This window comes from Gopherus flavomarginatus, chromosome 2, assembly GCF_025201925.1.
Source record: "Gopherus flavomarginatus isolate rGopFla2 chromosome 2, rGopFla2.mat.asm, whole genome shotgun sequence".
NCBI classification, from domain to species: Eukaryota; Metazoa; Chordata; order Testudines; family Testudinidae; genus Gopherus; species Gopherus flavomarginatus.
The window spans coordinates 225,606,043-225,620,397 of record NC_066618.1 but is presented as its reverse complement, the minus strand read 5'-3'; the positions used below and the strand labels follow the sequence as shown (position 1 = coordinate 225,620,397).

The window sequence follows — 14,355 nt, the reverse complement described above, 5'->3', positions numbered from 1 at the left end:
TGGAAATTTTCAAAATGTCTGAATTTCCCATGAACTAGAAATTTGGAGTTTTGGCCAGCTCTACATTTAGATGCTCATACATCAATAGGAAGTAGTGTACATGAAAAAAAAAGATAAACCAGATACAACTATTCTCAAAGTATAGGACAAGAGGTTTATTTGAAAATGTTCTTTGGTTGACTACAAGTAATGCCCTGCTAACATGCCTCAGTCTTGATCTGGGCACTTTTGAGGTTGAGATGCTAGTTAAGTCTCCATTCCCCATAAATCTTTGGATTCGCTGCTGAACTAGCATCAAACGCAGTTAGTGCCATTTGTGCGATATGAATGTGTGTCCATTAGGAAATGGATTGAGACAATGTCACACAGTCTACTGAACAATCATCAGATGGTTTGCAATTTTAATTCACTACCAGGGTTCCCCTACCGCTCCCAAGCCACATGCTTATGCAGCCACACCCTCTGCTGGCAGGGATACGGTAAGAGGTGAAAAGGTAGGAGAGGAAGAGACTCAAATTCTAAACTGGAAGTCTAGGAGTTGTTCATTCTGAATATAGAAAAAAATTAAATGAATATTTCTTTTATGGAGTAGAGTCAGATTCAGACTGGTGCCCCAAGGTTACATGCTCTGTATTCTATTACCAGGCCACTGACCTATCCAGTCCTCTGAGTATATTTTTCGTTTAATTTTGCTTTACATAAAACTATGCTTTCCCTTTCTTTGCTGAGCATGAGGGAAATCTTCTGAGCCCCAAGGATATCCCACATTTTTTCCTTTTTAAGCACCCTTCTTACAAAGGCTTCATGTCAAACAGACCCTCCCTCCAGAGATGGAGCATTGTGTATGGCTTAGGGGTGGGCAAACTATGGCCCATGGGCTGGTACCGGACCCTCAAGGCTTCATATTCGGCCCACGGGATTGCACCCCGTGGTGCCGTGGGCTCCGTGCTGCTCTCAGAAGCATCCGACACCACATCCCTGCGGCCCCCAGGCGGGGGGGAAAAGGGCTCCGTGCGTTGCCTTTGCCTCCAGGCACCACCCCCCACAGCTCCCATTGGCCAGGAACGGGGAACCACAGCCAATGGGAGCTTCGGGGGAGGTATCTGGAGGCATGGCAAGGGCAGCGCATGCAGAGCCCCTCACCGCCCCCTCCCCCAGGGGCCGCAGCACTTCCTGGAGCGAAGCGGGGGCTGGGGACAGGGCAGGCATGCAGGGAGCCTGCCCTGGCCAGTGCACACCATTGCCACTCCGGAGTTGCTTTAGGTAAGCAGCAGCGGGCCTGAGCCCAAACCCCTCCTGCACCCCGCCCCCAACCCCCTGCCCTGAGCCCCCTGCCGCAGGCTGCACCCCTACCCTGAGCACCCTCCTGCACACCACACCCCCTCCCACATACCACACTCCCTCCCGCACCGCAACCTCCTGCCATGGCCCTGCATACAATTTCCCCACCTAGATGTGACCCTCCACCCAAAAAGCTTGCCCACCCCCAGTATAGCTCCATCTAAATGCCACCAACTCCATTCCCCGTATCCACCAGAAGAGGTAGCCCTTACTGATAAGGGCTTGACGTATACACAGTTTTGGACTGATTTAATTATTTCAGGCAGGGGTGTGATTTTCTATCAAAATAGTTAAATTAGTGCAACCTCTAGTTTAGATATCAGCATAATAGTGCCTTATACCTGTATAACTTCTCCCCTTCACTTACGGAGAAAGCTATGTCAGTATAACTGCATCCACATTAGCAGGGCTTGTAGCACTATACTTATACTAGTTAAAGAGAGACCATTTGTCTGGAGACAAGCCCTGAGTACAGGATTTGAACTCTAATCTCACACCAGGACAGCCCCATCCTTCCTTTTTAACACCTGGGAAGCCATGCAAGTCAGATACAGCTTTCCAAGTATCTGAACAAAAAGTTACCGAGACAAAATCTATTTCAATAAAATGTGCTCCTGCCCACTGAGCATCCTCTTGCAGTGAACTCAGGACAATTATGCAGCCTCAAGAAACAGGAGGATGTGGGGACAGAGGTCTTGCACTTCTTGTAGTCTCCAAGGGAAACATCACCACATCTACTATTTGCCACAAAGGGCAAACGATGAGGATCAAGTGTCAATACGGGGGGTAGAAAGAGGCATTCAAGAAAGAAGAGGTGGCCAAATGCCTGTGGGGTCTACCACAAAAAGAAAAGAAAGCATTTTACAAACCTGTTCACTACAAGCCTCACATTCATAACTGTTTCCAAATGGAAGGCTATGTGGAAAGCCAAAGCAAACATTCCCAATTCTTTTTGAACCTATCAGACTATATAGGAAAATATGTGCATTTTATGGTTTGGGGGCACAACCTTATAACTATGTTTTTGCATTGTCATGTCCAAGTCCTTTTATTCCCCCTCAAAAATTAATATTTCCTAAAGCAATACAGCTATTTATTTTGGGTGAACTTGAATTGAAGCACAATCTCCCTTTGCAAAACAAGGCACACAGGAGTTAGAATATGACACCTAGGGGATTTCAGAGCACACTGCAGTGCAACCATAATCATTTTTCTGGTGCCTTTTCAACTGATTTTTGTGCTGTTGTCTTAGCAGTTCAATGCTAATTCTGTATGCTCACAGTTGGCACTCAGAAAAACAGGAGTCAGAGAAGGGAGGCTGTAAAGAACAAAATTTACAGTGTCTGCCTCTTTATTAGAATTGTATTAAGCACAGTTCTGGCTTCATCATGCAAAACTGGTAAGTGTTCTGGCAAGAAATAATTTTGAACTTCCCTACTGTGAACCACAGCCTTTCAGGCACCAAGCTCAGGAAGACGTCAATCAACTGCCTTCCCATTGAGGTGCTAGATCGGCAACAAGCTCCTAAAGTGACAGGATACAAATGATATTTAAATTGGATTTTCATAGAGTCAGTAAATCCAGACGGCCCTGGCAAAGGGACGTGGCTAGTGCCATCTTGTAGCTTTCAGAAAACTTAAAGCAGCTGTGTAGGGAGTAGCTATCCCAGCTCCAGTTCCTCCAGATTTCACAACCAATCACAATCAACCCTGAATTTTCAATACCCCAATTTCAAAACAAAAAGGAACATCTATAATCTGATAATCAGCAGAAGAACACTTTACCACATACACAAAGGGAAGGGAGTGGGCATGGGATAGAGAGGGCTTCAGTAAACAATAGCATCTGTTCATCATTTCATAATAAAATAAGAATATTCTTATGTATATATAACACTTTTCATCTTGAAGGAGCCAAAAAATGCTTTACAAACCATATACATAAAATGTTACTGACATGTAACCACCTCTGGGTTAATGGTGACAAATAGAGCTGGTTGGAAAATTTTTCAACTATAAACTGTCAGAATAGACAGTTCCATCAAAAACACAATGCTTTGTTAAAACCCTGTGGATTTCCCCAGAAATTTTTCTCAGAAGAAAATTAGTGGGAAAGGATTCTGACAATGTCAAAATGTCCTGTTTCAACATTTTTTGAACTAAGCATTTTTTATTTTTCATTTTATTTTATACAATATATTATAATATAATCATGATAATCTAGTCGGACCTTCTGCATATTGCAGGCCACAGAACCTCACCCACCCATTCCTGTAATAGACCCCTAACCTGTGGCTGAATTACTGAAGGCCTCAAATCATAATTTAAAGACTTTAAGTTATAGAGAATCTGCCACTTACACTAGTTTAAATCTAAAGTGACCCTTGCCCCATACGGCAGAGGAAGGTGAAAAAAACCCAGGGTCTTGGTCAATTTGACCCAGGGGAAAATTCCTTCCAATCCCAAATATGATGATCAATTGAACCCTGAGCACGTGAGCAAGATCCACCAGCCAGACACTTGAGACAAAATTATCTGTAGTAACTCAGAGCCCTACCCATCTAGCGTCCCATCACTGGCCATTGGAGATATTTGCTACTGGCAGTTTCAGATCAGCTACAGTCTTATCATACCATCCCCTCCACAAGCTTATCAAACTCCATATTGAAGCAAATTATCTTTTTTGCCTCCCACTGCTCCTCTTGGAAGGCTATTCCAGAACTTCCCTCCTGTGATGGATAGAAATCTACATCTAATTTCAAGACTAAACTTATTTATATCATTTGTTCTTGTGTCCATATTGGCACTTAACTGATGTTTTTATAGAGAGCAATCACATCTCCCCTCAGCCTTCTTTTGGTTGGATCATCCTAGTAACCCTTCTTTTCACGCGTTCCAGTTTGAATTCATCTTTTTCAAATATGGGTAACCAGAATTGCACACACTATTGCAGATGACATCCCAACAGTGCCTTGCCCTGATGCATCCTAGGACTGCATTAGTCTTTTTCAGAACCACATCATATTGGTGGCTCATAATCACCCTGTGATCATCCAGTACACCCAGATCTTTCTCCTCCTCTGTCACTTCCAACTGATACGTCACAAAAGCATAAGAACAGCCATACTGGATCAGACGAAAGGTCCATCTAGCCCAGTATCCTGTCTTCTGACAGTGGCCAACGCCAGGTGCCCAAGAGGGAATGAACAGAACAGTGATCCATCTCCTTTTGACCATTCCCAACTTCTTGAAAACAGAGGCTAGGGATGCCATCCATGACCATCCCAGCTAATACCCATTGATGGGCCTATCCTCCATGAAATTATTTAGATCTTTTTTTAACCCTGTTATAGTCTTGGCCTTCACAATATCCTCTAACAAAGAGTTTCACAGGTTGACTGTGTGTTGTGTGAAGAAATACTTCCTTTTGTTTGTTTTAAACCTGCTGCCAATTAATTTCATTTGGTGACACACACACACACACCCAAGTTCTTGTGTTATGAGAAGGAGTAAATAACACTTCCTTATTTATTTTCTTCACACCAGCCATGATTTTATAGACCTCTATCATATCTCCCCTTAGAAGTCTCTTTTCCAAGCTGAAAAGTCCCAGTCTTTTTCATCTCTCCTCATATGGAAACTGTTCCATGTCTCTAGTCATTTTTGTTGCCCTTTTCTGTACCTTTTCCAATTCTGATATATCTTTTTTGAGATAGGGCAACCGGATCTGCATGCAGTATTCAAGATGTGGGTGTACCATAGGTTTATACAGTGGCAATATGATATTTTCTGTCTTATCATCTATCTCTTTCTCAACATTCTGCTAGCTTTTTTTGACTGCAGTGGATGTTTTCAGAGAACTATCCACAATGATTCCAAGACATTCCCCCCATAGCAAAAATTCTTGTTGTTACTCCCTAAAAGCATGACTTTCCACTTTCCACTATTAATTTTCATCCATTTCTATAACTCTAGTTTACAAGGTCATAAAATCATGACATTTTTAAGACAAATCAATTAGGGCAGACAGGACATTGGTTTAAGGTCCCATCTGAATGTTTTTTGTGCTTACGCTAACACACGCACACCCACACACTCACCGATATCCATGGAACATGATTGATGTACCTTGGGAGGATGAAATGTTGGGTCATTCCTGACAGGATCTGAACCTGTGGTTTCCACATCACTTATCTTGTCTAGTGTGAATTTCAGCCAACTGAAGTCTCATCTGTCCCTCCCATTCTCAGCACAACTAATTGCTCAATCCTTAGGCACAGGTATTGAAACCAGGGTAGGCTAAGACCCCTCTAATTGTAATACTTTTCCTTTTAGTCTTTAACTTTGCCCCCAGTGTAAACAGTCCCAGTGTGTTCTAAAGGAAAAAGTAGAGGTACACAAAAACAAGTGGGGCACTCTGTTGTGAGGGAATCTCAGGAGTACACATACAAAGGCACATTGTGCAAGACCTCCCTCCCCACAAAAGTCACCCCTCACTTAAGGTGTAAGATATTTAAATATAATAATCCATGTTTTAAAACTAATCAAAAACATAGGTCCTGGATTCTTCTTCCTTGCTTGTACGTTATTGACACCTCTGTTACTATAGCGACAAGAAATGGATTCTCTTCTCTCTAAATTTAGGTGCCAATTCCAAACATATTTTGCTAATGAAAATCCTTGCAAAAACACCCCAAGATAACAAAAAATAAAACAACTAACCCAACAAGCCTCCCACTTATGAACTTGTGTCTGTGTGGCATGAGTGTGGAGTTCATTTAGTTGTGACAGCGGAAGATTTAGGCCACCGTAGCCTGCAAGTTGGCCAAATATCTGAGAACTTAATACATTTACCATGATAACTGTGAGGGAGATGGTTAGTCTTGACACACCGCTGAAAAAAGAAGCAGCGCCAACAGCAGCAAAGAGTCCCGGATCAATCCACGCCCCTTGTTCATTGGTTTGAACACCAAAAATGGACACAAGAATCAGGCCAACTATCCTGCCATATAAAGCTCCTGTGTACCTGCATGTGAGGAGAGGAAAATTAGGACACTACTTTTGCCAGACACATTATTTTCCAGGATGTTTTTCTTCTTCTCTGCTAACCTGGCATTTCATTCTGTCAGCTTTACTTTTGTAACACAGCACTGTTCCAGTAGCACTAGGGTCCTTGGAGTTATGGGGGCCCAACCAGCCAGGCAGCTGGGGGAAAGTAGGGCCTGCTGGCCCCACAAGGCAGAGAGGAGGCTGGGATGGGGGACTCCTCTAGATGGGGTGACCCCAGGCATGAGCAGTCAACAAAGAGGTGTGCAGAAGGCATGAGGGAATCGCAGTCGGGGGGGGGGGGGTCACAGGGGAAGGGCTCTAGAGAGGGAAGACATGGCAGCCACCCAGAGACAGAGCACAAGGTAAAAGCATGGGCCACTTTGCATGGGGCAGGGAACTGCGGGGACAACAAGCAATGGTTAGGGGTAGGGAGAGCTGGGGGAGGCTAGTTCAGAGCTGGAGGTGGGGACAGGGGGTTGGAGCAGAACTGAGTGACTAGTTCAGAGCTGTTGAGGGTGGGGAAGGAGGACTGGAGCAGAGATGGAGGCATCTGAAGCAGAGGTAGGGGGACAAGGAGAGGGGGATGTGACAGGATCCCTCTGGGATGCAGCCGGGGACAGTGGAACTGCTGTGCCCCCTTAACTCTCTCCACCCTGGGCTGTCTCTCACAATGCTTTGTTAGTGACAAGCAGCAAGCCCCTCCAGGCACTGTGATCCCTCAGCACAACAGCATGTGGAGCCCCACACCCAGCTATATTGCATGAATGTTCCCAGAGCCACTCATGAATCACACAGAAAAACACCAGACAAATCCCCCCAGCTCCCAGCTCTGTACCCCAGGAATATACCATCTTGCACTGCTCAAAACGGGCAGTGAAAATGTATTAATTGGTTCACCCCTTCAACAATGGAAAGTGGTTATTCAGCAGCCTTTGTCAAATCTGAACAGATTTACCACACACTTCAGATTAAGCAGTTTTTCTCACCCCACTGGATATTGCAGCTCTTAATATACAGGTTTTTTCCTTCAACCTGGACCAATCTTAACAGAGACTTGTCTTCTTCTCAGTGTCTTGGTTGCTTGCAGCATATGTGGGGGCAGGAGAAGGGCCCAGTATGTGCCCACTCTGTTTGTTTTATACCCTCACTTCATGTGCTTGGAAAACGTAAGTCCAGGCATGTCTGGGGACACTGCTGAGTTTCCAGGCAAGGTTGAGCAATTCCCCTGGTGTGGCCTCATGCAGGTGAGTCACTGCATTGTAGCTCCCTTGCTGCACAATGGTTGTTGATGGGTTGATTGATATCCCGCCCGGGTGTTAGTTACTTTGCTTTCTCTGTGCTCCCTAGGAAGGGTTCTATCTCTTGTTCAGCTTCAAAACTCTGCCAGCTAACAAATGGGACAGTTTTCTTGGTCACTGACAATCTCTCTCCTGCCCTGAATCCTGAGGGCATGTTGCCGTCTGCAGGGAAAGGAGCTAGTCTCAGTCCCTCCCATACTTGAAAGTATGCTGCTTCCCTGTGTTAGAGTTGCAGGGATCCTCACCCACTTCAGTGATTTCTGAGATCCCATCATCTTTCTCTGGGCTTCCCACAGGATACATTTCTCTGTGCTCCCTAGAATGGGGTCTGGGTCTGGCTCAACTTGCTGGCAGCTAACAACCTGGACAATTCTCTCCCTGGAAGGCATTACACCTCCATCTTCTCCTGATGTGGTGTTGCTTCCAGCTGCAATGCAGGAGTTGGTCTCAACCATCCTCCCACTTAGCCCTCGTCCAGACTAACCCGCGGCATCGGCGGGTTAAAATCGATTGCTCGGGGATCGATATATCGCGTCTAGTCTGGACGCGGTGTATCGATCCCCGAGCGCGCTTACATCGATTCCGGAACTCCATCAACCCGAACGGAGTTCCGGAATCGACGCGGAGAGCCGCGGACATCGATGCCGCGCCGTCCAGACTGGTGAGTACCTCGATTTTAGAAATTCGACTTCAGCTACGTTATTCTCGTAGCTGAAGTTGCGTATCTAAAATCGATTTTAATTCCTAGTCTGGACGTGGCCTTAGAAGCATGTGGCTTCCCCCACTGCAGAAGAATCAAGGAGACTCTCTCCTATTCTCTCAGCAGTTCCTGAGACCTTACCATTCCCTCAGGGGTCCCAGCATAAAACTCTCTCTTGTTGCAGGCAAATACCTTAACCTGAGCTACATGAAAAAAATCATTACCAAGGAGCAGGTCGACTAGGAGGTGTTCCTTTACCCGCACAGTCAAAATACTTTCCAAACCTTCCCACACCACATGGATTTTAGCTTGTGGTACAAAGAATCTGTTTTCGCCCATCCTCACAGTCTCTGTCATTTGGTCAGGTAATATGCTGGCCTTTGGGACCACACTCTGCTTAACCAGAGAGATCTGGGCACCTGTAGCCTTCTGCCCGAAGTACTCCCTGCCATTAATTTCAACAACCTTAACATGCTCCATGTCTGGTTCTGCAGAGGCTAATCTCACAAAACCAATGTGATAGGTTTCGATTGCCTGGGGGGGTTCTGTGTTGAGGGTAACAGAACTAACATGAGCTATTGGTTGGCTGCTTCCTCCTAGCACAAGGCATTTATTCCTCAGGTGATCGATGGAATTACTCTGATAGCACCTTTTGGGCTCTTCTGCTTTTACAGGCGATTTGGGAGAATGGTTAGAGGAATGGTTTGCGGGTGGTGAGTGCCCAGCCTCCCAGCCATCCTTCCTCTTGCTAGGGATAAAATGGGATCTTCCTTTCCCACCAGATTTAAACACCTCTTTCAGTGGTATGTTTTCAATAGATGCCTGGGTCTGTTCAAAAGGCCATCTCATCCACCGACTTTACATCTTTGTCCCATAGATACCACTTTACATCAGCCTAATATACGCCTAGGAAATGCTCTTGAGCAACAAAATCCAACATTCCCTCAAAGCTTGTACCAACTTTGATGGGAAAGTGGGTGAGGGGAAAATCTTTCATTTTGTTCACGTATTCCCCATTATTCATACCAATAGCCCTCAAGATTCTTGAATTTAGCTCTATATATTTCAGGATTTTTTGCAAAACAGTGTTTTTAAATTTACAATAGTCTAAAGCATCCTCAATAGGCATTTCATTGACTATATTCAGAGCTTTACCAGTTAATTTTGCAATCAGGGTAGGAACTCTCTTGGCATCAGGGATCTCATGCACTGCACACAGGTAGGCAGATATTCATCAATATCATCTGTCTCCTTGTACGCAAGGTCCCAACTGCAGATTTTTGGAGTGTTCTGAATCGGTTAGTGGGTTCTGGTTCTGCTTCTCTAGCAGGTCCAGTTGTTTTTGCTCTCTTTCTTCCCCCCCCCCCTTCCCATTTCTCCTTTATCTCCAGTTCTTTAAGTTGCAAGGGTCTCTGGGACTTCCTCTCCTTTTCTGCAATCTGTAATCTGAAAAGCTCCAACTTTGCAATTGTTTCACTGCTTTCAGTCATTTTTCCTGTTTTTCTGTCCCTACTTCCCTTTCCCGAAATAAGCAAACAGAAAATAACAAAGTCTCCTCCTGACTGTCCTTAGCCACCACACTTAAAGCCTCACTTAAAATGTTTACACCAGTGTATGAAATGCAAATCTTGCTCAATACAACTAGTTATATATTCCATCCTGCTCACAGCACCACTGTGATGGGATCCCCCCACCCAGGGTGCAGCCTGGGACTGTAGGATCGCTGTGCCCCCTTAACTCTCTCCAGCCTGGACTCTCTCTCACAATGCCTTGCTAGTGACCAGCAGCAAGCACCTCCAGGCGCTGTAATCACTCAGCATAACAGCATGTGGAGCCCCACACCCAGCTAGATTGCATGAACGCTCCCAGAGCCACTCATGAATCACACCAGCCAAACCGCCCCAGCTCCCAGCACTGTACCCAGGAATATACCATCTTGCACTAGTTGATTGATACCCCACCTAGGTGTTGGTTACTTTCCTTCCTGTTGCCTCTGGGGAGCCAATACCTGGCTGATTCCCCAATTTACAGCATGTTTTAGTGACAACTATACTGCATAATTCTCACAACTTCACATGCATTAATGAAATACATATATGGATAGAGAAATGACTTTCAGCAGATAATAACCTTTCCCCTGATACCTTACATGGCATGCCTTGTAAGGTAAGATCACAATGATATAAAAATGAGCACTATAGGGGTTCCAGGACACTCCTCGAAGGTACAGAATGTTGCAGTGGGTTGGAATAGAGCTAGAGGAGACCAAGTTGGGGTGCTCGGGAAGGGCAGCTCCAGGAAGCAGGGGCAGAAGGGGAGCTAAACAGGACCTGGAGAGTAATTGGATCAGGGCTGGGGGAGCTGAGGACTGGATTGAAGGAGGCTGGAGCAGGGTTGAGGGAGAGTGGGGCGGGGGGAACAGGATCAGACCTAGAAGGGAGCAAGGGAGGCCCATGGTGCAAACTGTGGATTTAAAGGGGAGTGGAGGGAAGCTAGGCAGGAGCTGGGGGATGGAAGGGCTAGGTTGAGGCTATGGGGAATTAGGCAGGAGCTGGGAGTATCTAGGCAGCAGCTGGGGGTTGGAAGGGCTGGACTAAGGTGGCGAGGCAGAAGATCGAGGCAGTGATTAGAGGATGGATTGAGGCTATGTGGGAGATGAAGGGGAGTGGATTTTGGAATTGGGAATGGGGTCCCAATCTATTCTTGCCCCAGGGTCCTCTGGGGCCTTGTTATGCCACTGATTTAGTGCCTATCACTATAGCCTCTAGTACAGCATTGAATTACCTACCAAGTTTCCCTCACTTTGTATGAAGAGGCTAATATATCAACTGCTTTTCAAAAAGAGGGAGTATAGTATGATGCAATATTTAATGCTCTCCAACATTCAGTGACAGTGAACTTTATTTTAGAGGCATACACTAAGGCCTGGTCGACACTAAGAAATTAGGTCAGTATAACTACATCACTCAGGGGTGTGAAAAATCCACACCTCTGAACAACACAGTTAAACCAACCTAATCCCCAGGACAGACAGCACTAGTCTGATGGGAAAATTCTCCTATTGACCTAGCTACCACCTCTTGGGGAGGTGGAATACCTACACAGATGGGAGAATTCCTCACATTGATGTAGGTAGTGTCCTCACCAAAACACTCCAGCTGTGTAGCTGTGCCGTTGCAGCACTTTAAATGAAGATAACCTTCAGATGGCAGGGATTTGGGGTATATCAATCAAGGCAATCCAAATAACATCAATCTGCACTTCTATAGCTCCAGCCTAGAATCTCCAAATGGTTTTTAAAGCATTAAATATACCTCACAACAACCATGTGAATTAGGCACGGACAGTATTATTATGTCCATTTTACACATGGATAAACTGAAGTGAAGAAAGGTTATTTGCCCTAGGTCATACAGTGAATCACTAATGAAGCCAGGACTAGAACCCAGGAGTCCCAGTCTCCTGCACTCAACAAAAGGCTACACTGCAGCACAATAATTTTCAGTATGGACAGCCTTGCCATAAAGGTGAAATTGTTGGGTTCAGTCATAGTTTTTTATTTCTTGTAAAATAAATTTAATTTACAAAGAATTCAAGCCTTGAATAAAGTCTTGGGCTTGTACAACTATTCCCCTGTCAGAAGAGGCATTGTATTACCTGAAGTTAGAAGGATTTGGGGAGTATCATATCTTACTATTACTCAATTTTTTTTTCATTTACTTGTGTAACTGATATATTTTAATTGATGTCTGGCGTCCAGGTATATTGGGCCGTAGATGTCAGGTTACCAGTTCATAGACACAAGAATTTGCTGTTAGACGTATAGACTACCCAATATCTACTTAAGCAAAGACATGCCAGGCTTTTAGCAACTAGAGAAAAATGGACTTAGATATCAACTCTCAGGAAAAAAAAGTGTTAGGCAAAGAAAAGCCAGAAGATTTCATATTATAAAACTCTCTCAAACGTAGGGATTCCTTCAACGCCTAAGTGATATTACCTTGGTTACCCATTCTCCAGTCATCAGCAATTCATCCTTTATAGGTTGATGACATCAGTATTCATACTACATCCTCCTACCATTACTGTAAGGATTCCGCACTAATATGCGGCAACCTACTAACTGAAGACATTGGTCTGAACCACAAAGGCAAGACCTAGATGCAAACTTCCCCAACATTTAGACATATTCAGGTTGAGGGTTTAAATTCAGTCCATTATGGACACAGGGTCCAAATGCAAAGTCTGAATCCAAACTACTGTTATAGAGATGAAACCAGTTTGAATGCTTGCTCCAAATGTAAGGGGTTTCCAGGTTTAGGGTTTTGGTTATGCCCCATCCATAGCTATATGGGGATGTTTTCTCCCTCATTTCCTTTCTGCAATTTTACCCCTCTACTCAACTAAACTCCTGCTGAGTGACCCTGTTCCAGCAAGGTGACCCAGTCAAAGCAATGACAGCATTCCTATTGGAAGCCTTCATTTTCCAACCCATACAACTACCTCGCCAACATAGGCCTTTCCTATATATAAGCTATTAATTTAGATATGCAATACTTACAGCATAGGTATAACCAGGCCACTAGCAACAGCAGAGCCCGCAGTCCAGCAAGAGAGAAGGAAATAAAATGCCAGAGCTGTAATGAGAGAGGTATATCCAAATTCTTCATGAGTCCCACGTCTGAACAAGTACATGATTCCTCGCTTACCATTCTCAGCTAAGAGTGCAGCTGCTTCAAGGAGAGAAAAGAAAAACAGGAGTACAGAAAGTTAAATAGATCCTTTAAAAATACCCGCTAACAGTTCTTGTAACTTTCAACCTTGATTATGATTCAATAAAGTTCATAGTCAATAGGTTGAGCCTACAGTGCTAGTTGAGGTATAGAAGACTTCAGGAAAATGAGAACCATTTGTGTTTACAGACTGCAGTCTGTGATATTATTCTTTTAGATGACCTAAATGGAGAGAAACAGTAGCCATTTAGCCAAAAAAAAAAGGAACTTCTTGGCTTCTCCCTTTATTAGTCTCTCTGATAGATTCTCTTTCCCTCCCCTATAAACCTCAGAAATGCTATAATTCACAAGCTTCCCAACTCACACATTTTAAATGGGGGACTCAGTTCTTCTGGCATGTCTCTGAAGAATGAAAATAAAATCCACTTTAAAGAAATCTTTAGCTGCAATGTAGGTTATTTGGAGACCAAGTTCAAATTACACAAACACAATTTATTCTTAGCTACCATTCAGCAGAATTCTCCCTACCTTCATTAAAGGTTTGATTGGAATATTTGACTCCATCTGGTCCTATCCATGCTGTGCCTGATGGACAATTATATTCTGAAATTTCTCTCTCAAATGGGTTTATGCTTAAAAATTAAAGGGAAAAGAATGATATTAAATGGATGAGTGTAATGCAGAGCATCTGTACAGAATATATTTATTGGACACTTCTGATAGAGATCCCCCAGAAAGAATGCCCTTCTGTATCCTCTCTAGTAGCCCAATCCAACTCCCTTAAAGTTGGCCCTAGTTTATTAGTAGTCATGTCCACTAGATATTCTCCTGCCACTGAAAAAGCTAAAGTTTCCAAAATTAAGGAGTCACGGGCTTCACTCTACAACGCTGGAGAAAAAAAATTCTATTTTAAAAATTCAGTGCCCAATCTGGTTATGACCTCATTACCAGGTGAGTATTATTGTAATACTGTAAAATATCATTAGCACACCAAATTGTTCCTAATAAATATTTCTCTCTCTAAGTCCAAATCACAGGGGCCCCAAGACCAGAGTGGAGTTTGCTGTTTGGATTGTTTTTTGCAAGGAACAGAGAAGAGACATGTGCACCTGTCGGTACCAGGTATTTCATTTCATACAAACTTATAACCAGTGAAATGGGCCTGTAAGCACTCTGATTGTCCTCTTTGTACATAGCATTACTTTCACCATCCTTCTTCCCTCTCTCTTTTTCCT

The 14,355-nt window shown here is 44.1% G+C and overlaps 1 protein-coding gene across 1 annotated transcript in view; it reads right to left on the bottom strand.

The window, feature by feature from the left end:
- Nucleotides 1-7,841, bottom strand: part of LOC127044713 (uncharacterized) — a 73,470-nt gene extending 65,629 nt beyond the window's left edge. The window contains exons 1-2 of the mRNA XM_050939780.1: nt 7,714-7,841; nt 6,195-6,366 (exon numbers count right to left, since the gene is read on the bottom strand). Coding sequence (XP_050795737.1) covers nt 6,195-6,366; nt 7,714-7,841 — 300 coding nt within the window. The remainder of the gene's footprint in view (nt 1-6,194; nt 6,367-7,713) is intronic.
- Between the last annotated feature and the right edge of the window lie 6,514 nt (nt 7,842-14,355).